Source organism: Podarcis raffonei, chromosome 14, assembly GCF_027172205.1.
Source record: "Podarcis raffonei isolate rPodRaf1 chromosome 14, rPodRaf1.pri, whole genome shotgun sequence".
In the NCBI taxonomy this organism is placed as follows: Eukaryota; Metazoa; Chordata; class Lepidosauria; order Squamata; family Lacertidae; genus Podarcis; species Podarcis raffonei.
Window position 1 is genome coordinate 46671733 of NC_070615.1, and position 23406 is coordinate 46695138.

The window sequence follows — 23406 nt, forward strand, 5'->3', positions numbered from 1 at the left end:
TCTTGGGAAATGGCAAGATAAATCCAAGCTGTTTTTGTTTTCTTTCCGGCACTCTAAACCAGGCTTTGCCAACATGGGTGCCCTAGATAAACTAGTTGCTAATCTCCCTTTCCTGAGAAAGGTTCTGGAGTGAGTGGTCGCAGACAAGATCCAGGCGCTTTTGGAAGAAATTGATATAACCTGAATCCATTTCAGTCGGAGTTCCGGCCCGGTTTTGGCACAGAAACCGCTTTGGTCGCCCTGTATGATGACCTCTGTCGAGAGAGACAGAGACAAGGGAAACACATGCCTGTTAATTCTCCTCAACCTCTCAGCGGCTTTTGATACCATCAACCATGGTATCCTTCTGGAGCGGCTGTCTGAAACAGCCATGTGGGCACCAGGTTGCCGAAGGCTGCCCTAAATGAATGTAAGCGGAAAGAGGAAGCGGTTGCCTGTTAGAGAGTAAGGCGGGACTAGAGGAACACCCAACCGGCCAATAGGAAGGCAGCACTGCCTCGGCTTCTCTTACCACTGGGCATGAGCTCAATCACCAGTTTGGGGTAAGCGATGTTGGAGCAGCCCACCTCGGACCCACACACTCGGGAACATTCTTCGGGGTCGACGCAGCCAACGGCATCTGAAACAGACACAAAGAGCGAGTGGTTGGGGAGCAACCATTGACTTTCTGGGTGCCTGTGAGAGAAGCCAAAAATTCGGCTGTCCTTCGAGCTGGGCTGGGTGGGCAGAGAGGTTTAAAGCCTCTTATTGACTCTGGCGCCACCTACTGATCAGCCCTACCAGCACCAATGGGCACCACTGATGGTGATGATATTAACAATTACATAAATAAATAAATAAATAAATAAATAAATAAATAAATAAATGGCATTCATGTCAACCCAGAGCTTCACAAGATTCTGGAAAGCTCATGGGTACCCACACAAGCAGAGAACTTCTTTGCTCTTTCCAACTCCAAGGAAGTTTCACACACAGATGTGCAAAGTGTAACCTCCATACTCAGAGGCAGTGTATCTCTGATTTCCAGTTGCTGGACACAAGCTGCATGGGAAAGCTGTTGCCTTCCAGCCCCGCTTAAGCATCTGAGTGGCCACAGGTGCTTTCCAAGACTGACCTTTGACCCGAGCCAGAAGACAAAAGGGACGGCGGCAAGAGAAAGAAGGAAACCAGGCCCTGGATTCCCAGCGGATGATGCTGAGAAGCTGCCCTCCGAAACCTACTCACGAGGAGAGCAAGCCCTAAAGCACACAGTGTGGGGCTTCCTTCCAAGATACAAGTGGGAAAGAATCAAACAAGCTCCACCAGCTATGCTCCACTGGGAAGGCAAATACAGGAGCTGGAGGAACGCCGGCAATTTTTTGAAAGAAAAAAACACCACAAACAAAACATCAAACTTAAAGCTCAGCCAGGCCAGGACTTCCCTCTCTCTCTCTCTCCCTCCTTCCCTCCCTCAGCCTGATAAGGAAATCTAGGGACACCGGCTTCTCACGGGTGAGTCAATTTCCGGCCTTCCACGCATGCAATAGATCCGGGCAGAAGCAGCACGCATTTGCGATGCAGCCGAAGGAGTTAATGGACAGGTAGGAACAGGGACTCTCCGAAGGCGGGGAGACATGTGACGGCAGGTGGTGCAGGGAGGAGCAAATTACTCAAGCTGTTGCTTTTCTCTCTTTTTCTCTCTCCTCTGCTCCGCTCACACTCTCCAGGTTTCCATTTCTGGCTGAGACCTGCTGAGCTGCCAGGCTGCCGACCAGCAAAAAATAAATAAATTCACCCTCGAACGAAACCTGCTCTCCCCTTCCACCTGACAGAGTAATCTACGAGCTGGAAAGAATGAAAAACTACCCCTTCTGAATCCTGTCCAGCGAAAAGGAAAAATTCCTGCTTCCAACTCCTGTTATTTGTTTGATTCTGGGGAGCGTCTCGCTTGCTCCTCTTTATTTTCTTATGGAAATTTGGAAGACCAAGGGTAGAGGTGAAGGAAGCTGGGTGTCCAAAGGCTAAAGGGAAAGCAACAGCCAAGCGAGGATTTCAAAGCCGCCGGAACATTTAAGCATTTAAGCTTGAATGCCTCTGTCCGTTGCTCCCTGCCTGTTTCTGAAAGTTCGGGGAAGGAACTTGAGCAAACTTCCTTCGTCCTATCCACAAATTTTTTTTTACTCCACTGAGATGAGATGATGGGTAAGCTGGGAAACTGAATGCCAGTGTTTAAAGACAGTTAAGGCCAAAGGACTCTTGGGTGGATGTTGTTGTTTCTTTAAGCCGCAAAGGGAAACTGTTCACGAGGAATTGCCAAGAAGCTAGGAGGGGCCTTATTTGCTGCTAGTTTTTCCTTAAACTCAGGGATACACCTCACTAAATTATTTCATTAAATTATCCACCTTTTTTATTTATTTTGGGCGGACGTTCCCCTCCTCCTTGGACCAGGGATCATGGCTTTCTCTCAGGTCCAGTGTCTTGATGACAGTCATGTCAACTGGCGCTCCAGCGAATCCAAACCGGAGTTCTTCTACAGCGAAGAGCAGAGGCTGGCGCTGGAGGCTCTGGCGTCGAAAGGGCCAGATGCCTTCTACGAGGTCCTCAAGAAGGAGAACATCAGGGACTTCCTTTCGGAGCTGGAGCTCAAGAAGATTTTGGATACGCTGGAGACCTACGACCCCGGCTCGGAGTTCATCCCCCGAGGGCATGATGGTGGGGTCGACCTCAGCAGTCAGAACGGCGAACAGGACCAAGTGCCTTCTTTGGAATACTGGCCGCAGAGGTCCGACCGGTCCATTCCACAGCTGGACCTCGGATGGCCGGAGACCATCGCTTACCGTGGGGTGACCAGAGCTACTGTCTACATGCAGCCGCCTATTGACTGTCAACCTCACATCAAGGAGGTCGTCCGCAAGATGATCTTCCAGGCTCAGAAGGTGAGAGTTGCCCTCTGGGTGCTGCGTTTGGGGGTGGGTGGTTAGAGATCTCCCCTCTTGCCCAACCGAAACATCCCTTTTGTCTCCTCCAGAGGTTTGCCTAGAGGATAATGCACAGGCAAGTCTGGTCTGTTCCAGAATGAGCTCATCCTGTCTGTACCTATCGCCGGTGTTGGTGGCAGATAAGCTCTGCGGCACTGATCCAATCTCCCCGAGGAATGAGAGGGGGAGCAAGGCAGTTTGGGCAGTCGCTGCTGGTTCAAAGTGACGGGGAAATGGGGACATAGCTGATCAGGAGCTCACTATGCCGGGGTTTCCCCCCCCCCTCCTCTTGCATGTTGGTCACTGAGGCCACTGAAAGCCGTAGGCTCTTAATCTCAGGGTTGTGGGTTTGAGCCCCACTTAGGGCAAAAGATTCCTACACCCTTGTGGTCCCATTCAACTGTACAGTTTTATGATTCTGTGAAATGGAGTGGAGAGGTGGAATGGATGGCAAAGAGAAGACTCCGTCTTGCTTATGGTACTTTGACCATCTGATGAGCTCCCCAGAAAGTCATTTATGTAGCCTTTACCATTCTGCTCAGTGCTCAGCACTGTGGGGTACAAACCTATCAGGAAAGGGGCAACCTCTGATCTGTAAACGTGGCTCCCCAACTGCAGATACGCATGGTTATTCGGTGGTGAAAGGCACTCTGTCTGTCAAGCATGTGCAAAGTCCAGCCAGGTTTAATCCTAAAGTCCTTAATTGGGCGGGGAAAGCTTAACTTCTATCCTAAAAAAAGGTCAACAACTTTGGTCAGCCCTCATGCATGTCCCTCTTTGATGTATGTCATCGCTAGTACAGTGGTACCTCAGGCTACAGACGCTTCAGGTTACATACACTTCAGGTTACAGACTCTGCTAACCCAGAAATAGTACCTCAGGTTAAGAACTTTGCTTCAGGATGAGAACAGAAATCGTGCTCCGGCGGCGCGGCAGCAGCAGGAGGCCCCATTAGCTAAAGTGGTGCCTCAGGTTAAGAACAGTTTCAGGTTAAGAACGGACCTCCGGAACGAATTAAGTTCTTAACCAGAGGTACCACTGTACTCTCTTCACACAGCCCTAGCCAGAACCCCAGCCACAGTTCCAAGCTTAAATGATGGTTGAAATCAAACTGTCCTTTCCTTCCTTCCTTGTGGAAAGGTCACGGGACAAGGTTAGAACACAGAACAGAAGCAGCCCAATTTGTTGCAATTAGAAAATCCGGCGTGTGAAGCCTGGAAGAGGAGGAAGGGCAGCCTTTCATCCCAGGCCTTTTCTGCATCAGTGTGCAGCCGATGAGCGCCAGTGTGGCTCAGTGTCCTGGGGCAGCTTGCATCTCAGTTTCCCCATCTGTAAAATGGGAGTAACAGTGACCTACTTCTCAGGCTGCTGCAAGGACGGGCAAGATGAACGGCTGCTCATGTAAAATCCGACATCAACCGCAAACAATTTCAATCCATGCTGAAACCCACAGAAAGCAGAAACAGTCTCGTCGTGCCTAAGCTTCATTGATATCACACTCCAAAAGCTCTGATCGGTCCTCCTCCTGTTTTTGCTTGATCAGTTTCAGCTTGGATAGTAACAGTGGGGGGCGGAATAACCCCAGTGCCTGAAATCCATCTTCAAACTTTAGGGAAGGCTGGTTCTCAGTAACCTAGCCAAATCTAGCTGGAATAAAACTGTCTTTCCGTTGCAACAGGGGTAATAAGCCTGGTGCCTTCTATAGGTTAAGAGCATAAGAGGAGCCTGCTAAATCAGGCCAGTGGCCCATCTAGTCCAAAATCCAGTTCTCACAGTGGCCAACCAGATGCCTATGGGGAAACCCACAAGTGGGACCCGAGTGCAAAAGCATCACTCTCCCCTCCCATGGTTTCCAGCAACCACAATTCAGAAGCATTACTGCCTCCAACCACAGAGGCAGATATTGCTGGCCTCCACCTCTCACCACCCCTTCCCATTGGACAGGCTGACTAGGGCTAATGGGAGTCGGGAGTGCATTGCAGTGGGTTGGACTAGATGACCCTCAGGAGTCCCTTTTCCAGCTCTACAGTTCTATTATTCTAACCTCTAGAGAGCACCACCTCTGGCTGCTACTCCAGCAGCATTTTGTAAAGGGATGGGGCAGCGAGGATAACTGTTAGGAAACCAAGATGGGTGGTTAAGGGTGTTTTAACTCATGGCAGAGAAGGCTGGTTCAGGGCTTAGCCACATTTAAATTTCACCTGCTCATTCCAGACACAATCTGTACTTCAAAGCTCTGTGTATGAGCACTCTTTCTTTTTCCCCTCCAGAGATTTCCCCATGAAAACCCAGTCTTTAAAGCTCCATCGGAGCAAATGGCTATCTGTGGGAAACCCCATTTGACGTTTGTTCTGAATGAGCACTAAGGAATGAAATTCCATGGGGCAAAAATAAAACCAAACACTCAAAACACAGAGCTTTCGAGGGCAGACCTATGCTTGGGCAAAATGTAAGGGTGGAGAAGCCCTCTCACATATACACCCCTCACTTGGTGACTGGAGCGTCAAAGGGCTGCTTGCGCATGAAAATGAAGCATCCCAGATCACCTCACACATTCTGCTTTGGCACAACGGTCACTTCACACATTCAGCTGCCAGTCATCTGGTGCTGATGAGAAACTAAATTATAGAGCCCTGGTTTATTTTCCGCAGAAACATCATGCATATTATTACTGTGCTTTGCTTGTTAGAATACATACCAAGGGACGGGTGTCATGTGGCCCTCCAGATGTAGCTTGTGTGTCTCCTATGGTGCCTGAGCACTAGACACTCTGGCTGGCGGGATTGGAATTGGGAGTCCCACAGCAACTAGAAGGCCACAGGTTCCCCATCCCTGACAGAGACCCTAACAGAATATAACCACAAAGGATAGCTCGGTCTGTAAGTATTTGCCATGCTTACACACTATGGAACATCCATGTTCAGGGGCAGCATATCTCAGAGCACCAGATGTTGCAAACAGCTAGCATGCGATGACCTTTTGACAAAGTGGACTCTGGCCCATTAAAGAATATTCCACAATTAATATACTGGTCTTTAAAGGTGCTAGCAAGGGACGCAGGTGGCACTGTGGGTTAAACCACAGAGCCTAGGACTTGCCGATCAGAAGGTCGGCGGTTCGAATCCCTGCGACGGGGTGAGCTCCCGTTGCTCAGTCCCTGCTCCTGCCAACCTAGCAGTTCGAAAGCATGCCAATGCAAGTAGATAAATAGGTACTGCTCCGGTGGGAAGGTAAACGGCATTTCCGTGCCCTGCTCTGGTTCGCCAGAAGCAGCTTAGTCATGCTGCCCACACGACCCGGAAGCTGTACGCCGGCTCCCTCGGCCAGTAAAGCAAGATGAGCGCCACAACCCCAGAGTCGGCCATGACTGGACCTAATGGTCAGGGGTCCCTTTACCTTTACCTTTAAAGGTGCTAGCAAGACTCTGCCTTGCAATTTGACACTCTCAGTTACATTTGCTTTGGAAACTGAAGGAGATGGGTCCTTGCTCCCATCCAGCAAGGAGTTCCTAGCGAGCTTGTGCTAAGAATTAAAGCTATGGTGCATCAAATAATAAGGAGAGATAATGAGCGTTAGGCACAGTCAACCCATGATCAAATCTGTGGTCACAGCAAGGCACTTTGAAGTCCTCCTTCAATTGCACCATCAAAGAGATGGGTGGCTCCATAATTTGCTCAGTTAAAAAAGGGAGAGTCAGAGCCAATGATGCTCCATGAAAGGACCAGGCTGACTCCGCTAAGGGCTGGCTGGACAAACTGGACCAGGGCTAGCATGATACCAAGCTGGCCCCCAAAGGTTGCACTCCTATCTTAGGTCACCACCATCTCACCTAGTGTGTAGAAGCGACTCCGCTTTGCTGGTGCTCAGAATGGAAATTGCTGGTGCTCAGAATGGAAATCAACCCAGCAGATACGTTTGGCATTTGCAGCTGCCAATGTTGTTTTCAGCCCGCAAATAATATGCAATTGATGGCTTTCCTCAGCACCAGCAGCTATTTGCGCGGTGTTTCCTTTGCACTGAAATGGATGGTGCACAGTAACACCATGATAACGTAGTTCCTTGTGTAAAATTCCACCACAGCAGGCCAAAAGATAAGTAGCACAGTTTTGATCAGAAGCCAAACTGCAGCAGAAGAGAAACAGCGCTGCATGTGACAAACTTGGGTTGGAACAGAAATCAATGCTTTCTTACATCCCCCCCTCCAATTCCCATCAGTCCCAACCCTTGGGTGTTCTAGCTGGGGCTGATGGGAGTTGTGGTCCAAGCTATCCCGAGGGCACCAGGTTAGGGAGGCTGGTTTAAGCTCCAGGAAGCCTTTCCGAAGGGATTCATTGGGAAGCAAATGCCAGAAAGCAGGCGTCAATGAGAGTGGGCGAAATAACTGTTACGGTCACCAGGTAGGAAAGATATTGTGGCTCTGATGTAGAATGTGTTATACTTAAGACCTTTCTGCCCAAACTTTTCTTTAGCGAGATAAAAAAAAAAGAAAAATAGAGGAGGATCTGACTCCTCCTAGGGCAACTTGTTCTGGAGCTGGGAATAATTTTGGGGGGATTTAGCATCTTCCCGAATGTCTGATGAGCTCCCAGCTTCAACTCGCTTTGTGTTTCCCTGTTGGCCGAAAACGGACACGCGGAAGGCTGCTTGTTGCCCTTCTGCAACATTCATAACACCTGAAGTGTCCGCTTTAGAGGCTTCGCTGCGACCCAACGATGGTGTGTCAGGTGGACAAAGCGTCCTCTGGAGATGCAGCGACATGGGTGGCCATGCATGTGTGGCTGAATGGCTTACGAAGCATGACTGTGGAACAATCACACCATCCCTAGTCCATACTGTCATTCGCTAGCTTGGAACATTCATCAGAGGCAGGCAGGATGGTCACCATTAGTCACCATGGCTATATGGAAGCTCCAGGTTCAGAGGAAGTCCACCTCTGGGCTGTTGGAAGGAGGAGACTTCATGCCTTGCTTTGGGGCTTACCAGGCTGGCTAGTGCAAGTCTTGTGTGGCACCTTGAGGGCCAACAAATTTATTAGGAGCACAGGGAGTTGTCCAGCTAGCTCAGTATTATCTACACTGTCTGGCAGAGACTATCCAGAGTTTCCATCCTACCCAGAGATGTTGGGACTGAACCCAGGACCTCCTACATGCAAAGCAGATGTTCTACCATTGAGCTACAGCCCTTGCTTATGACACAAGCTTTTGTGGACTGTCCACATTCTCTGTGGCGAATGTGCACAATGGCTGGTCATTATGCATATTAACTGATGAGTTCCACACCACTCATAACATATATTCCAGATTTAATGGTTTCTGGGTGATGTGGAGGATAACTGGATCTATCCTTCTGAGATCCACCTCCAGCTGGCTTGACATCTTTCTGTCCTCTCTTAGCCGTGTTGGCTTGCTGTTGCCCCCACTTCATGCATTTCCCCGTCTCTAAAGACTGGCAATCACCTTGACGGCTAAGTCAGAGCCATTTCTCCATCAGCAAGCACGTTCAAGGCCTGCTCCTACATAGCAGAGGTGGAAAACTGTGAATGGCAGATCTGGAGCATTATCTGAAGAGGTGTTTGGAAACGTAACCCATTTTGAGTATGCACCAGTGGCTACAGACAAGAATTGCCTGGGCTCATTCCATGTGTTCCTTCACAGGAGCCAAGCAATATTCCAATGTGGTTTACAGTGCATCTGCTCAAGCTTATTTTTGCAGGATATTTTCATATATCTGTATTTCATTATATACCCCTAGTGCAGTTTTCTTCCTTCCTTCCTTCCTTCCTTCCTTCCTTCCTTCCTTCCTTCCTTCCTTCTTCTTCTTCTTCTTCTTCACTAATCTCTGCATGCATGCAACAGCCTAAACAGCCCATGTCTCAAGACAAGTGATGGGAGGATCTGCCCATTGCTGTTTTCTCAGTTTCCTAATCTTTGGTTCAGCTCTTCACCTTTCTGCAGCAATCTGTGATTCCCACCCCCCACCCAAAAAAATTCTCCATTGGTTAATTTTTCAGCATTTTGGGGCAAATTTCTCCAATTTTTATGCACAGTTTTGACTAAGGTACAATTTTCTCAAAGCAATTTCTCCCCATATGTATGTTATTTTCATGATGAAGTTCGTTTTTATGGACTCTCTCACCTGTTATAAGTGCTTTGGTAAGCACTGTGTGCTTGGAGAAACTGCACTGCAAAATTTGTAGAGGTTTTAATTTTGAAGAATGGCTATGTTTCAGTCTGCACATTGTTTCAGAAAGTGCACATTTGATAGAGTCGGCCTTAAATGTGATAGAATTTCCCCTCCCCTCGCTACTTCCATCTCTTGGTTTCTGTCGTTATGTGGTTTATCTACAACTCCTGTTTCAAAACATGGCTGGAAATGATGAGGCCTTAAGCTACTGAAGGTAACGGGGCCCTTTATATGTCCAGCTGTCCTTTGTCAGGGATGCGGGTGGTGCTATGGTCTAAACCACAGAGCCTAGGGCTTGCCGATCGGAAGGTCAGCGGTTCGAATCCCCGCGACGGGGTGAGCTCCCGTTCCTCAGTCCCTGCTCCTGCCAACCTAGCAGTTCGAAAGCACATCAAAATGCAAGTAGATAAATAGGTGCCGCTCCGGCGGGAAGGTAAACGATGTTTCCATGTGCTGCTCTGGTTCGCCAGAAGCGGCTTAGTCATGCTGACCACATGACCCAGAAAAACTGTCTGCGGACAAACGCCTGCTCCCTCAGCTAGCAAAGCAAGATGAGGGCCACAACCCCAGAGTCGTCCGCAACTGGACCTAACGGTCAGGGGTCCTTTGTCAACAACAAACTGTCACTGTTTTTTGTATTGAATATATGCTATATGGTAATTTATGGACCTAATAGGTATCTCAAGCCATTTGTACTGAAGGGACAGGTTAGTTGACATGACTACACACTAGTTGGGGTGACTACACAGTCAGGTTTTGGGTAACCTGTCCCTTCAGTACATGCAGAGTGTAGGCACCCTATATATAGAAATGAGCAAACCAATGATATTTTAGGGAGCAGGCTAGCAGGCAGGGCCTATGACTTACACCATAGGAGCCTATGCAACATAAAACACTGTTGCTGTATGTAGGTTTTATTTTATTTGCTTCTTATCTTATATTTTGGAAATGTACATCCAGGGTTGTTTTTTCCTCTAATTTTTTTGGGGGCCCCCAAGAGAGTGGGGCCCTAAGCTGTAGCTTGTTTAGCTTATACGTAAATCTGACACTGGGCTCCAAGCCTGTTACCTCACATTCTATGAAAGCAGCACATTCCCCTCACACTGATTCAACCTGGCCTGTGTGGGAATGGACCTTGGTCAGAGCAGGGATTGAGGGAGGATCACGCTGAGCTGAACGCACGGTGTGGAAGGACAATAAAGCAGAGCAGAGCAGCAAACACAAGGGCAAAGTTCTTTGGAGATACCTTCCCTCATCGTAATCACCTCTCACATCTGCCCAGATGACATAAGGCCTCTGTGGCACAAACAATTGTGGCGGGGAGAAAGACTCAACGGAATTGTATTTGATTGTGTGAGAGAAGCTTCTAGATGGAACTCTGGGTGATAACAGATCTGCACAAGCTCTGTTGGGTGTCAGCCATGTCATACGGTTCCAGCATTTGGTAAAGCCATCACAGCTTCTGACTTGAAATTGGCCGTCCCGTTTTTTTAGGCTTGCCCCCCCCCCCACAGCGCTGCCCCAGCAGCGGATCCTGCCTCTCTGCCCCTCGCAACATGGCGGTCAGTTCTGAGCTCGGCGGCGCGGTTTGATGATATCACTCGCCAGGGCACTGCCGGGAGCCGGAGGCAGAGAAACATACAGACAGGGAGATTTAAAAGAGTCCCAGTGCAAACTGGAGCTGATAGTGGCAAGTCTTGAGCAGCTGGAGTCCACCAGGCCGTGGATACTGAATTGGGCCATGGATCCAATTTGGATCGTGATCCTGCCACGTGGGATCAAGTGAGCCCACTTTGCAATCCAAGTAGGATGGAATCATTCCTAGCCATCTACAATTCGATGAGCTACAAAAATGTTTTTGCCAAACTGTATCAGAGGAAAAAATCCAGGATTGTCACATTCTGACCCGAAGGAGGATAAGCTACAGGACCCGCAGATTTATCCAGTAGTTTGGCCAGTGCAAAGCAACCTCCAGAAACTTGAAATCCTCCATTCCTAGTGCTGGGAGCCATGAGCATGAAACAGAACCTCCACCTGCAGGGGTAGTGTACCTGGGAGTAATAATGTTGAGGGCAAACAACAGGCAGGGCTGTTGCCTTCCTATTTTGCTTTGGGGCTTCCCAACTACCTTCTGGTTGGCCGCTGTGGGAAAGAGGATGTTGTGCTAAGATGGGCCTTTGGTCTGAACCCGTTGAAGGACTGTCCTGATGTTCTCAATAGCGTAAAGGTAAAGGGACCCCTGACTGTTAGGTCCAGTCGTGGCCGACTCTGGGGTTGCGATGCTCATCTCGCTTTATTGGCCAGGGAGCCGGTGTACAGTTTCCGGGTCATGTGGCCAGCATGACATAGCCGCTTCTGGCAAACCTGAGCAGCGCACGGAAACGCCATTTACCTTCCCGCCGGAGCGGTACCTATTTATCCGCTTGCACTTTGACGTGCTTTCGAACTGCTAGGTTGGCAGGAGCAGGGACCAAGCAACGGGAGCTCACCCCGTCGCGGAGATTCGAACCGCCGACCTTCTGATCAGCAAGTCCTAGGCTCAGTGGTTTAACCCACAGCGTCACCCCTCAATAGCATAGCCTGTGCTGAAAGGGGTTCTGAGATTTCCAAGGCAACAATTCACACCAATTCAGCTGCTTCTCAACAACCTAAAACCTACAACTTAAAACCAGCTTCCTAAAAGATGCTTTTGCAATCTGACCTCCAATGGGTTCCTTTCTCTACGGCACAATCCCATTCTCCCCCACACTTGCACCTCCCCCCAAAACCGTGAATCTCGCTAGTAATTGCAGGATGCAAAATGATTGGCGTCCTGAAGATGAAAGGAGAGGGAGAATAAACAGGTGTGCTTAGCAAAATTCACTTTGTTCCTACCTCTGGCTTTCCCAACAGTTAACCGTCCGACTCTTAATTGTGTGTTTCTGGACGCAGACCAGCAGCCACCTTTGAGAAGGTGGGAAAACAGGTGAATTAATAATGCCCCTGTTTTTCTCCAGTACCGAAATGACCTGACATTTTATACGCGCTAATTAAAAGAGGAAAGTAAGGGCCACACAGCCTCTCCACTTCCATAAACAGCCTGGAAGGAATCTAAACCACAGCGACATTAATGCCCCTTTGTTTCTAATCCATTCAGAAATGCAGACTGACAGCATATTCTGAATACCCAGCTGGTGTGTTCAAATCTAAGGGAAAAGAAGCAGAAGACAATGAAAGAAAGAGAGAGAGAGAGGTGGGGGCTGGAATCTATGCTTAAGACCGATCAGTATGGAAAAAATAATATCTGGCAGTGGGAAATAGGTAGACATCTTTTCTTACTAAGGAAACAGAAAGGGGTTTGTGGAACCATAGCAGGATGCAAGTTAAACCTTTGGTGGAAACCTTCTCAGTGTTGGCCCCACAATTCTGGAACACTCTCCCTGGCAAGGTCCAACACACTCCCTCTTTGTCCAGTTTTTAGACAGAATACGTTTTATAATTGATCCCTGACATTTGATGTGAGGATTTGTGAATTCTCCTTCCTTGGAGGTTTTTTTTAGCAGAGGTTGGGTGGCCGATGCTTTAGCTGAGATTCCTGCATTGCGGGGGGTTGGACTAGATGACCTTTGGGTCCCTTCCAGCTCCACAATTCTACAAAATTGCCACAGCACAGGATTTGCAGAGTTCTGCATGTTTTCCACGTTAGGCGGAGAAATGCTGCAAAACAACCCCGACTGAGAAAGGAAAAAAATATAAGCCGAGAACTGTCGCTTTGGAAGGGAAATCTTCAAAGATGCCTTTGGAGCCTGCACAAAGGCAACTTAGCTTCTAGCCAGGCTGCAGATACCAGCCGGTGCCTCCAAGCAAACAGAACTGCCTTAGCAAGTAGACGCAGGGTGCTGTTTATCTAACTGCATTTGTTCAGCCAGGCCTCCAGGTTAATCCTCTTTCTGACAGCGGTTGCCACTTTCCAAACTGTTTGTGTGCTGTAGCAGTTTTCCAGTGAAGCTGCCACCCACCTCTTGCCAGCATGGACGCAAACATTTCCTTATAGCAACCCAGGTTAAACAGCACTATAAGGAAATTTAAGGTCTTATATATACTGTGTATAATAAATGTTCATAACCAAGCACGTACATAGATCAGCACAGGAAGGCTGACCTGAAACCATTTTGACTCCCAAACTGACCAAATGTTTTCTCTGCAAGGAGGGAGGGGGGTCAGGGAGCTTTCCCATTGTTACAGGAATTTAGTAATCACCATTTCAAAGGGTGACAGACTACCAGGAAAGGCAATCAGATAAGGCATTATCAGAAAACCTGGCAGACAGGAAAAACAACAACATTCAAATTTCTGTTGTAGACCACCTTTTCTGTGATGTAGGTATGATGTTTGTGGGGGTGGTCTTGGGTTATACCCCTTCTGTGATGTATGGAGGGGTGGTCTTGAGCTCCAGGGCAGGGAATTAAAAATGTCTATATAATGGCAGGCACACCTTTGTTCGGGGTCCTCCTCCGTCCTCCTGCGTGTGAGGGGAGCACCCTGTTGCAACAGATCCATAAAGATCAGGCTTACTAGCTGCGAGCCTGGTGACCTGGATCAGGAACTAAGTATTTATCATTACAAAAGACTGGCCAGACTCCCCAGGCAATCCAATCAAGTGACCATTAAACAGGTAACCTGTCAGATAGGAGGTAAACAAAGCACTCAGATTTCAGACCTTCTGTGATGTAGGTATGATGTATGGGGGGGTGTCTTGATCTACAGGGTGGAAATTTCAAAAGTCTATATAAGGGCTTGCACACCATTGTTCTGGGTTCCTCCTCCCTCCTTTGTGTGGTGAGTAAGGACCCTGTTGCAACAGATCAATAAAGATCAGGCTTACTAGCTGCTTAGCTTCTCAATATTCTCTGGTTGGCCTCTGTTATTTTCTCCCACCAATAGGGAACCCACGTAAGGACTCTAAACGGGCTCTTGGATACCCCATAAGGGAAGAAGGGCAGGTTTTGTTTACAACAACAGGATAAAATGGGGCTGGGGAGAAGCCATGTGTGGCACCTTGAGCTGCTTGGAGGATAGGTGCAATGTAAATAGAATAAGGAAGTCAATAAACTGTGCATGAAGTGCGTCACACATTTGCAGTGGGCAGTAGAAAGGCTATAAAGGTAAAGGGATCCCTGACCATTAGGTCCAGTCGTGGCCGACTCTGGGGTTGCGGCGCTCATCTCGCTTTACTGGCCGAGGGAGCTGGCGTACAGCTTCCGGGTCATGTGGCCAGCATGACTAAGCCGCTTCTGGCGAACCAGAGCAGCGCATGGAAACGCCGTTTACCTTCCCCCTGGAGCGGTACCTATTTATCTACTTGCACTTTGACGTGCTTTCGAACTGCTAGGTGGGCAGGAGCAGGGACCGAGCAATGGGAGCTCACTCCGTTGCAGGGATTCGAACCGCTGACCTTCTGATCAGCAAGTTCTAGGCTCCGTGGTTTAACCCACAGCGCCACCCGCATCCCGTAGAAAGGCTATAGATTAATAATAATTACAAGGTGCTTTGTACAATTGCCATAAGCTTTATAAAGAAAACAGCGACAGATCATTTTTCAGTGATAAGGAAGATGATGAGAGGGCTTTGACATCAGGCAGCTAGCAAATTGGCCGGCTGCACACAGGGGAAGCTTAAGTAGGTCAGGACGAGAGGCACTGCCTGATAGATAGATCTGCATTTAGTGGATTCAGTTGATGGCATATGCATGCCACTTGGCCATGTGTGCCTCAGCTTCCCAATCTGTGAAATGGGTCAGGTGAGAGCATCCTTACCTCCCATAAAGAGGAAGCAATGAGAGGAAGTAAGGAGATGCAGTGAGGTCAAGGGTATGTTCTTTCATGTGTGGTGGACCTGTAAAAGGGTAAAAGGGTATTGGGAAATAATTTATAGTGAATTGAAAAAAATGTTTAAAAGGACCTTTCCAAAAAAAATAATCCAAAGTCTTTTTTGCTGGGGATAATTCAGATGGAAATTCCCAGGTGTTAAAAAATGTTATTTATGTACACCACTGTTTTGTTAGCCCCAAAATAGAAAACAAGTGAGGTCCCAACCAAAGAAGAATGACAACTTAAACTGTTGGAATATGCACAGCTTGCGGAACTAATTTATAGAATAAGAGAACAAGAGGAACATTTGTTTAAAGAAGATTGGAAAGTGTTTATTGAAAATGTGAAAACGTTAGCAGCATTAAGATCAATTCAACAGTGTAAATAAATTTTGATGGACGTAATAATGGAATACTGAATGGTTTAGTTTATATAAAATATGCAGGGATTTATGCTTTGCAAAATGAACCATAGAAAGAGAAGAAGGGAAGATTGATATTTTAAGGTTGTCTAAATGAATATTCTAAACTGTAAAACAGAATACACACACACACACACACACACACACACACACATACACACACCGGGTATATATATATATAAAACAGCAATGCTAAATTAATGAATGGTTTACACACGGAACCCTACTGATATGCTGGAATGAAAGGCTCTGAATGCAAAATAATCAGGATGATTAATTTTTTAAGCCAAAGAAGGAATATGCAAAACAAAGTGGGGGGGGTACAATCTGCTTTCTACCAAGAAGGAAGGGCCACTCCAACAGACAGCAAACTGAGGCAGAGAAGGCCTTTGTTACCAAGCTAAATCCCCAACGCAATTCACGTATTATTCTAAGCTCACCCTAGCCTGCCAGTGGAAGTTTGCTTCCTAACGCCATCAAGTTTCTAGCCCTCAAGAATGCAAAGATACTCTTGAAAGTGTGTGATCAAGTGCTCTGCCTCTCTCCACAGGTTGTTGCTGTGGTCATGGACATGTTCACGGATGTAGACATCTTCAAAGATCTCCTGGACGCGGGTTTCAAGCGGAAAGTGGGCATCTACATCATCTTGGACGAGACCAACTTGAAATATTTCCTCCAGATGTGTGAGCGAGCCCAGATGCACGCCGGACACCTCAAGGTAAGGCCTAGCCCTGATCCCTAAGAGTCGTCCTGTTAGATTTCTGTAGAAAAAAAGGAACCTCTGGCAACGCCTTAAACACAAAGCGATCTCTTTGAGCCAAAAGTGTAATCAGTAGCTTCTCTCTTTACTAGCTTCTCATTACTGAAATTGCAACTTTCCCAAATTCCATGCCCATTGCTTTAAAGAAGATGGAAGAACTCACCATCCATTTATATATCCAGGTAGGAAGGTCCTGGGTTTGCATGCAGTCACCATGGCACTAGTTCTGCCAGCGACTCTGTCGGTAAGAGCACGCGACTCTTAATCTCAGGGTTGTGGGTTTGAGTCCTGAGCTGGGCAAAAGATTCCTGCATTTTCAGGGGGTTGGAGTAGATGACCCCCGTGGTCCCAGCTCTATGATTCTATGAATGGACTGTATCCAACCAAATTCAACAGTTCTACCCAGAGTAAATGAATGGTAAAGGTAAAGGAACCCTGGATGGTTAAGTCCAGTCAAAGGCGACTATGAGGTTGCGGCGTTCATCTCGCTTTCAGGCCGAGGGAGCCAGCATTTGTCCACAGACAGCTTTCCAGGTCATGTGGCCAGCAGGACTAAACCGCTTCTGGCGCAACAGACACCGTGATGGAAGCCAGGGTGCATGGAAACGCTGTTTACCTTCCCACCACAGTGATACCTATTTATCTACTTGCACTGGCGTGCTTTCGAACTGCTAGGTAGGCAGAAGCTGGGACAGAGCAACAGGAGCTCACCCTGTTGCAGGGATTTGAACCGCCAACCTTCTGACTGGCAAGCCCAAGAGGCTCGGTGCCTTAGACCACAGCGCCACCCGCATCCCTAGTCACACCCATCAATTGCAACGGGTCTAAGTCGGAGAAGGACCAGCCTTCTCCCAATATGAGAAGGTACAACCCAATATGTATTTATTGTAAGTAAAGTCTTTGATGAGTTTCACATCACACTCTCTCAACAATCCTTTCAACAGCCCCAGAAAGTGGGCTGAAGGTTTGTGTATATGTCACACAGGCCGGGGAACCTGCAAAATTTGGTATCAAATTCAACTTCCTGAGAATTATTTTTTTAAAAAATAGGCGGTTTCTAGGACTGATGAATGTAAAAATATGCTTGAAAGAGTAAGATCTCAGATGCCAGAGAGGTAGGTAAAATAAATTCACAGGGGTCAGTACAAACACTTTAGTCAGTGACCCGTGCAGCTACTTGTCCTTTCTTGTGAGAAGCAAAGCCAGCATAATTTTTAGAAAACAGTCAAGATGGCAGAATAAATTATGTGAAGATAATATATGCATTTTAAAAAAAAATACAACATTCGGGAAATACAACAGTCCTTGGCACATAATTTCAATTTGTTTAGCCGAAAGCGTATGCATCTCTGAAAATTATTATCCCCATTTTGCAGAGGGGGGAAACTGAGGCTAAGAGAGAATGGCTACACAGTGAGATTTGCACCATCCTTCAAACTTCTGAAGGTGTGTCACTCAGAAGATGGAGTGGGCTCGTTATCTGTTGCTCCAGAGGAAAGATGTAGAACCACATGTGTGGAAACCTCAGAGAAGCAGATTTAGGAGAAAATTCCTAACCGTGTGAAGGTGTTCAACAGGAGAACAGCCTGCCTCAGGAGGTGGCAGGCTCACTTTCACTGGAAGTGTTTAAGCGGAGACTGAATGCCCAGCTGTAAGGGATTGTGCCCTCGAAAGATCCTGCACTACAAATCCTGGATGAGAGGGTTGGACTACATGGCCTTTGAGGTCCCTTGTAATGTGATGAAGAGTATGGCCTTTTCTGTGGTGGCTCCCCAGTTGTGGAATACTCTCCCCAGAAAGGCTCATTACATGTATTTCAGCAACAGGCAAAAAACATTCCTCTTTACCCAGGCCTATGGCTTTTAAATAACCCATGACTTTAAAAGTGTGGGGGAGAGGATTGTTATTATCATTATGAATGTTTTACTATTAGGCTGTCTGTCCATATGCTTTTTTATTAGGTTTTTATCACTGAGGTTCTGTAATGTGCTTTTAATGTTGTACACTGCCCTGGGATCTTTTGATAAAGGGTGGTATATAAATTGAAATAATAATAATAATAAAGTCAGAGACTTCCTGGCTCTGAGCTCACATTCTCAGCCACAGTGCTGACTCAATTGACAATGCCAGAAATCTTATGCTGGCGTAGCTATGATCATGGTGCATAAGGGTACTGAAAACAAAGGAAGAACCCTCTTGGTGTTCTCCATCGCAGCTGAAAAGGCCATGTGTGATGGGGGAAGACTGTTAAAGAGCAACCACGGAGAAACTCAGGGACTCAGCTGGTGAATCAGAGCCACACATTTTGCCCTTTTGGATGTCAAACGTCAGCTGTGCCAAAGTCAAGAGTTTGTGGTTTCGTTTTCAAGCCCGCAATCGTACTTTAACCCGTGGGTCTCATAAATACCACAGCCTCTGACCTAGACTTGGCTGGTTCAAGGAAAAAGGAGGCATACTTGACATTCCCCGTTCAGCTGTTTTATTCTGAAATCCATATCTATTGCGCTGCTCAGGAAACGGCACACCTCTCCCAGGAATTACTTTAGGATACAGCCAGTTCTGAGGAAGCGATCGCAGTGGGGAGAACAGGCTCAGCGACTGACAAACTCAAAGGCAGCTTAAAAGGAGGGTTGGAGATATGAATGGCTGTAAAAGTCGCACCTTTCCAAGGAAGTTATTTCTATTGAATACAGCCAGGTAAATGAATACAAGAAACTCCCCATTTACACACGTATCTTTGCGAACCTGGAAGTGGCACAGAAAGGGGCAAAAGTAGTGGAAATAGCGGCTAGCAATCCCACGAGCCTTTGCACTGACCTTCAAAGCCATTGGAAAGTTGGACTTTGAGAAAGGAGGTTTGGAGGGAGCAATTGTGATGGCGTTGGTGGGTGCTGTTTTTTTTTTAAGGGTTTTTTCCCCAAAGGCTTCCAGAGGTTTAGAGAGCCTATGGGAAACCAGCAGGCAGGATTCGAGCTCACGAGCACTTTTGCCTCCTGAAATTTCCAGCAACGGGTATCAGAAGCATTACTGGAGGTGGAACATAGTAGCCATTGATAGCGTTATCTTCCATGAATTTGCCTTATCCTCTTTTCAAGCCATCTGAGTTGGTGGCAGCCACTGCCTCTTGCGAGAGCAAGTTCTACAGTTTAACTAGGTGATGTGTGAGAAATGCTTTCTTGTGTTCTGAAACTTCCAACTTTCAGCTTCGCCATATATTGGCGTGGGGGGTGTCTTTATCCCCACCCTACCCAGAGATGCCAGGGATCAAACTTGGGATCCAACGGCCTCGGTCCAGTATACCTGAAGGAGCGTCTCCACCCCCATCATTCTACCCGGACACTGAGGTCCAACGCCGAGGGCCTTCTGGTGGTTCCCTCACTGCGAGAGGCCAAGTTACAGGGAACCAGTCAGAGGGTAGTGGCACCTGCCCTGTGGAACGCCCTCCCACCAGATGTCAAAGAGAAAAACAACTACTAACTTTTAGAAGACATCTGAAGGCAGCCCTGTTTAGGGAAGCTTTTAATGTTTGATGCATTACTGTATTTTAATATTTTGTTGGAAGCCGCCCAGAGTGGCTGGGGAAGCCCAGCCAGCTGGGCCGGGTATAAATAATAAATTATTATTATTATTATTACAGTGGTACCTCGGGTTACAGACGCTTCAGGTTACAGGCTCTGCTAACCCAGAAATAGTACCTCGGGTTAAGAACTTTGCTTCAGGATGAGAACAGAAATCGCGCGGTAGTGGGAGGCCCCATTAGCTAAAGTGGTGCTTCAGGTTAAGAAAGGACCTCCAGAACGAATTAAATTCTTAACCTGAAGTACCACTGTATAACATCGGCTGGAAAACAGAGGGTGGACTGGATAGGCCTTTGGTCTGAACCAGCGGCCTTCTTACATATCGCGTGCTTGCATTCTTAGTTCCGCAAACCTTTGCCCGTTAAAGCAAGGTGGAAGCAATGCTATCCCTGAGCCACCCTGACATTGATTTCTGCAGTAGGCAAGCTTCGACTAGCTAGCGCAATGGGTCAACACACAGCACCTCAGGAAACCCTATCAAATGAGAAACCCTATCAAACGAGAGAGTGTTTGCCAAGTGAGTCACCCCTTTGCAGAAGCGGAGATTGTGTTGTTCCCGGGTCACTCATTCATCTGCGGGCGTTTGCTTCTGTTGTTCTTCCTATTGGGTGCTTAAACAAACAGGCCTTCCTTAACGATGATGCCATCCCTGAGAGGAGGAAGCTGGGCATTTTTGGCTGCTGCAAGAGCTGTTCGGCGATTTTTCTCCCTTCTTCTTTTCTTAGATGGGTGTTGCCCAAAGAACGCCTTTTCCCCTTTTGTGCTTTTCTGAAAAGGGAAGGCCCAGACAGAGAAAACGGATGACGCATGCTATGAGGCTGGCTGGCCCTCACTTTTGGGTCAGACAATTCTTCTTCCAAGTAGAGATGTGTTGGCCAAATGGCATCTGGCTGCGGCAGAAACCGGGGAATGTCAGAAACCTCAACAAAGAGGAGCCCTCCTTGCTTTGTTTTGTGGAAGACAAAAACACAGCCAAAACCAAAAACAAGCCCAACCCATTAGTCAGGAGATTGTCTGCCTTAAAACTGCTTTGGGGGCAATGAATAGGATGGAGGTGTCAGGGAATGGCAGGACGAAGAGGGTGGGGTGGGAGGCAACAGCTGGGAAACCCCCTAGGGAAACCCCAGAGGAAGAAGGCTCAGAGTCAGGGGATTAGTGGTGGGACACCAAGGAGAGGTCAGAGGGAGATTAGGAGGAGGTGCTGGATGCTGAAGGGGCAACAGGCTTTAGCGAGCAGGAAGAGTCGGTGACAGAGAGCAGTTCAGACTCTGAGGCTGAAGCAGAGGAGGGGGTCAAGAGGCTGCTGAAGAATCCAGGGAGTCTCCCTCTCCTGCTGCGACAATTTCCTTCCCTCCCTGGTCTCCAAGAATGTGCAGAATAATGAGGAGAGCAGAACAGAGGCCAGAGGTGCAGAGGCGCAGTTTGAGATTGCTTGGGAAACATCCAGGCGAAAGGTGGGAAGATCTTCAGTCCCAGCAACTTCTCCATAGGAACAACACCAACTGGGAAGCGTTGCTGAGTTGTATGCCGTTTCCTTGACTAAAGAGTTAACTTCGCTGACAACGGAGCCTTGCGTCTTTCGTGCTGACCTGTGTCTGACTCCAGCCCTGACAGCAGAACTTGTGGAACAACTGGGGAAGAAAGACCAGGGCTGTCCGAAACCTGTCCCTTTAAGCTCAGTAGAGCTTTCTGCTTTCTCACATGCTGACGCTGCATGTTTGGTGCAACTATGCATAAAGGCAAATGAGTGGTTTTGCAATGCAGATTCAAATAATTGTTTCAGAGGAGGTACATGTTATTATTGCTAGCAAGTAGCCTGATTGGATGTCATGCTTCCCGTTCAAAAGTAGAGGCATTGCTCAAAGCGGTATAACTCAGATCTAAATCACTAATTAATCATCATCCACCAGAGCTATCGGCTTCCTCATTAAAAACATAATCCTGTGCATGTTTACTCAAGAGCAAGCAGCATCGTTTTCAGTGGTGCTTGCTCCTAGGTAAGTGTGTATAAGGTTACGGCCTTAGTCACAGTTTTCTTTCTGGATGATCTGGTTGCATTTTGAAACCTCCCGCTGTCTTGACACACATATCTGCAACAGCCAATGCGATGCTGTCAATTGCTAGGACTGCTACCAATACCATATTACAGTGGTACCTCGGGTTAAGTACTTAATACGTTCCAGAGGTCCGTACTTAACCTGAAACTGTTCTTAACCTGAAGCACCACTTTAGCTAATGGGGCCTCCTGCTGCTGCTGCCCTGCCGGAGCACGATTTCTGTTCTCATCCTGAAGCAAAGTTCTTAACCTGAGGTAATATTTCTGGGTTAGCAGAGTCTGTAACCTGAAGCGTATGTAACCCAAGGTACCACTGTACTGGGAGGAGAACAGCCATACAGTTTCCACCACTTGCCGGCTTCTGATCAAAAAGTCAAGTTCAGCAAAAGAGACTATCAGCCTGAGTCAAAAGAATGAAAACACTTTTGGAACAAGGGCGATGAGGAAATAACCAAGCCAAGCCCCACACTTTCCATTCACAACTTTGCAGCTCCCCCTCAAGCCAATGTTTGCCAAGCTGTCAAGAGGTGTAAAATGTCGTGTTCTTAGTTGGCCCGGTGATGTATTTTTACAATCCATAAATCCATCACTCTCCTCAAAACTGGGACATACGAAATTGAAAGTGGCTGTTTTAGGAGTTAAGAAATCCAACTGGGAAACGCTTAAGACAGGAAAGGCAGGAAAATCCAGAGGTCTGTTTTCTCCGACTCTCCCGGAGATTCTATCTATAGCCTTTGGCATGTCACATGTTGTGACAATGATTGCCTCGACTGGCTTGTTCCTTAACCTTTCTTTTGATTCCCCAGTTGTTGTGTTGCACTGTATCAGTGTCGTTCTATTTCACCTATGCATTTAGTGTCATGATGCTTTGAAAAGACCCCCTCTGCCCCAAGGGGCTTGCAATTGAAAATAAACACTCTTGATTTTGCAGGAAATGTATTGCTTGGAGTTGCTTTGATATAAAATAAATGTGCTTATTAAAAATAAAAAATATACACAAGGAAACGACAGAGAGAGAGGGGAATGGAGGAGGGGGTGGACAAGGGGAGAATGGGCATATATTTTAAAGTTCATCCAGTGCACATTTAAAGCACAAGTCTTCCCACACAGAAACCTGGGGGGGTGTAGTTTCCCCAAGATGTTCGCTCATTCATTCCCTTGCTCCTCTGCATTTACAGAATCTCAGAGTCCGCACAACCGGAGGCACAGAGTTTTTCACCCGCTCGGCCACAAAGTTTAAGGGCGCTTTGGCACAGAAGTTCATGTTTGTGGATGGAGACAAAGCCATGAGTGGCTCCTACAGGTACGTGGACTTCCTAGACACTGCCCTTTAGAGGCCAGCTGAGAATCTGCTGCTCTGCCCGCAGTTTTTGATGAGGAATTCAGTGCCGTGTGAAACCAGACAGCTCAGTTGGTACATCGTGAGACTCTTAATCTCAGGGTCATGGTTTCGAGAACCCCGCCTTGGGCAAAAAAATTCCTGCATTGAAGGGGGTTGGACTAGATGACCCGCACGGTCCCTTCCAACTCTACAGCGGACACAAATGCAAAAATTCACACAGCCTCTTTCATTCCGTCAGGCCCTTCAATAGTTTAAGCAGA

General features: G+C 47.5%; 2 protein-coding genes across 6 annotated transcripts in view; one reads left to right on the forward strand and one right to left on the reverse strand.

Annotated features, from left to right (window-relative positions):
- The window catches only part of SLC5A10 (solute carrier family 5 member 10), a 94284-nt gene that overhangs the window by 18635 nt on the left and 52243 nt on the right, over positions 1–23406 (reverse strand). For all 5 annotated transcript variants that reach the window (XM_053364187.1, XM_053364185.1, XM_053364184.1 and 2 more), the window contains one exon: positions 512–619. In XM_053364187.1, coding sequence (XP_053220162.1) covers positions 512–619 — 108 coding nt within the window. The remainder of the gene's footprint in view (positions 1–511; positions 620–23406) is intronic.
- Positions 2171–23406, forward strand: part of FAM83G (family with sequence similarity 83 member G) — a 41461-nt gene continuing 20225 nt past the window's right edge. Inside the window, exons 1-3 of the mRNA XM_053364182.1 lie at positions 2171–2915; positions 15961–16128; positions 22983–23107. Of these exons, the coding sequence (XP_053220157.1) occupies positions 2433–2915; positions 15961–16128; positions 22983–23107 (776 nt within the window). The 5' untranslated portion in view covers positions 2171–2432. The remainder of the gene's footprint in view (positions 2916–15960; positions 16129–22982; positions 23108–23406) is intronic.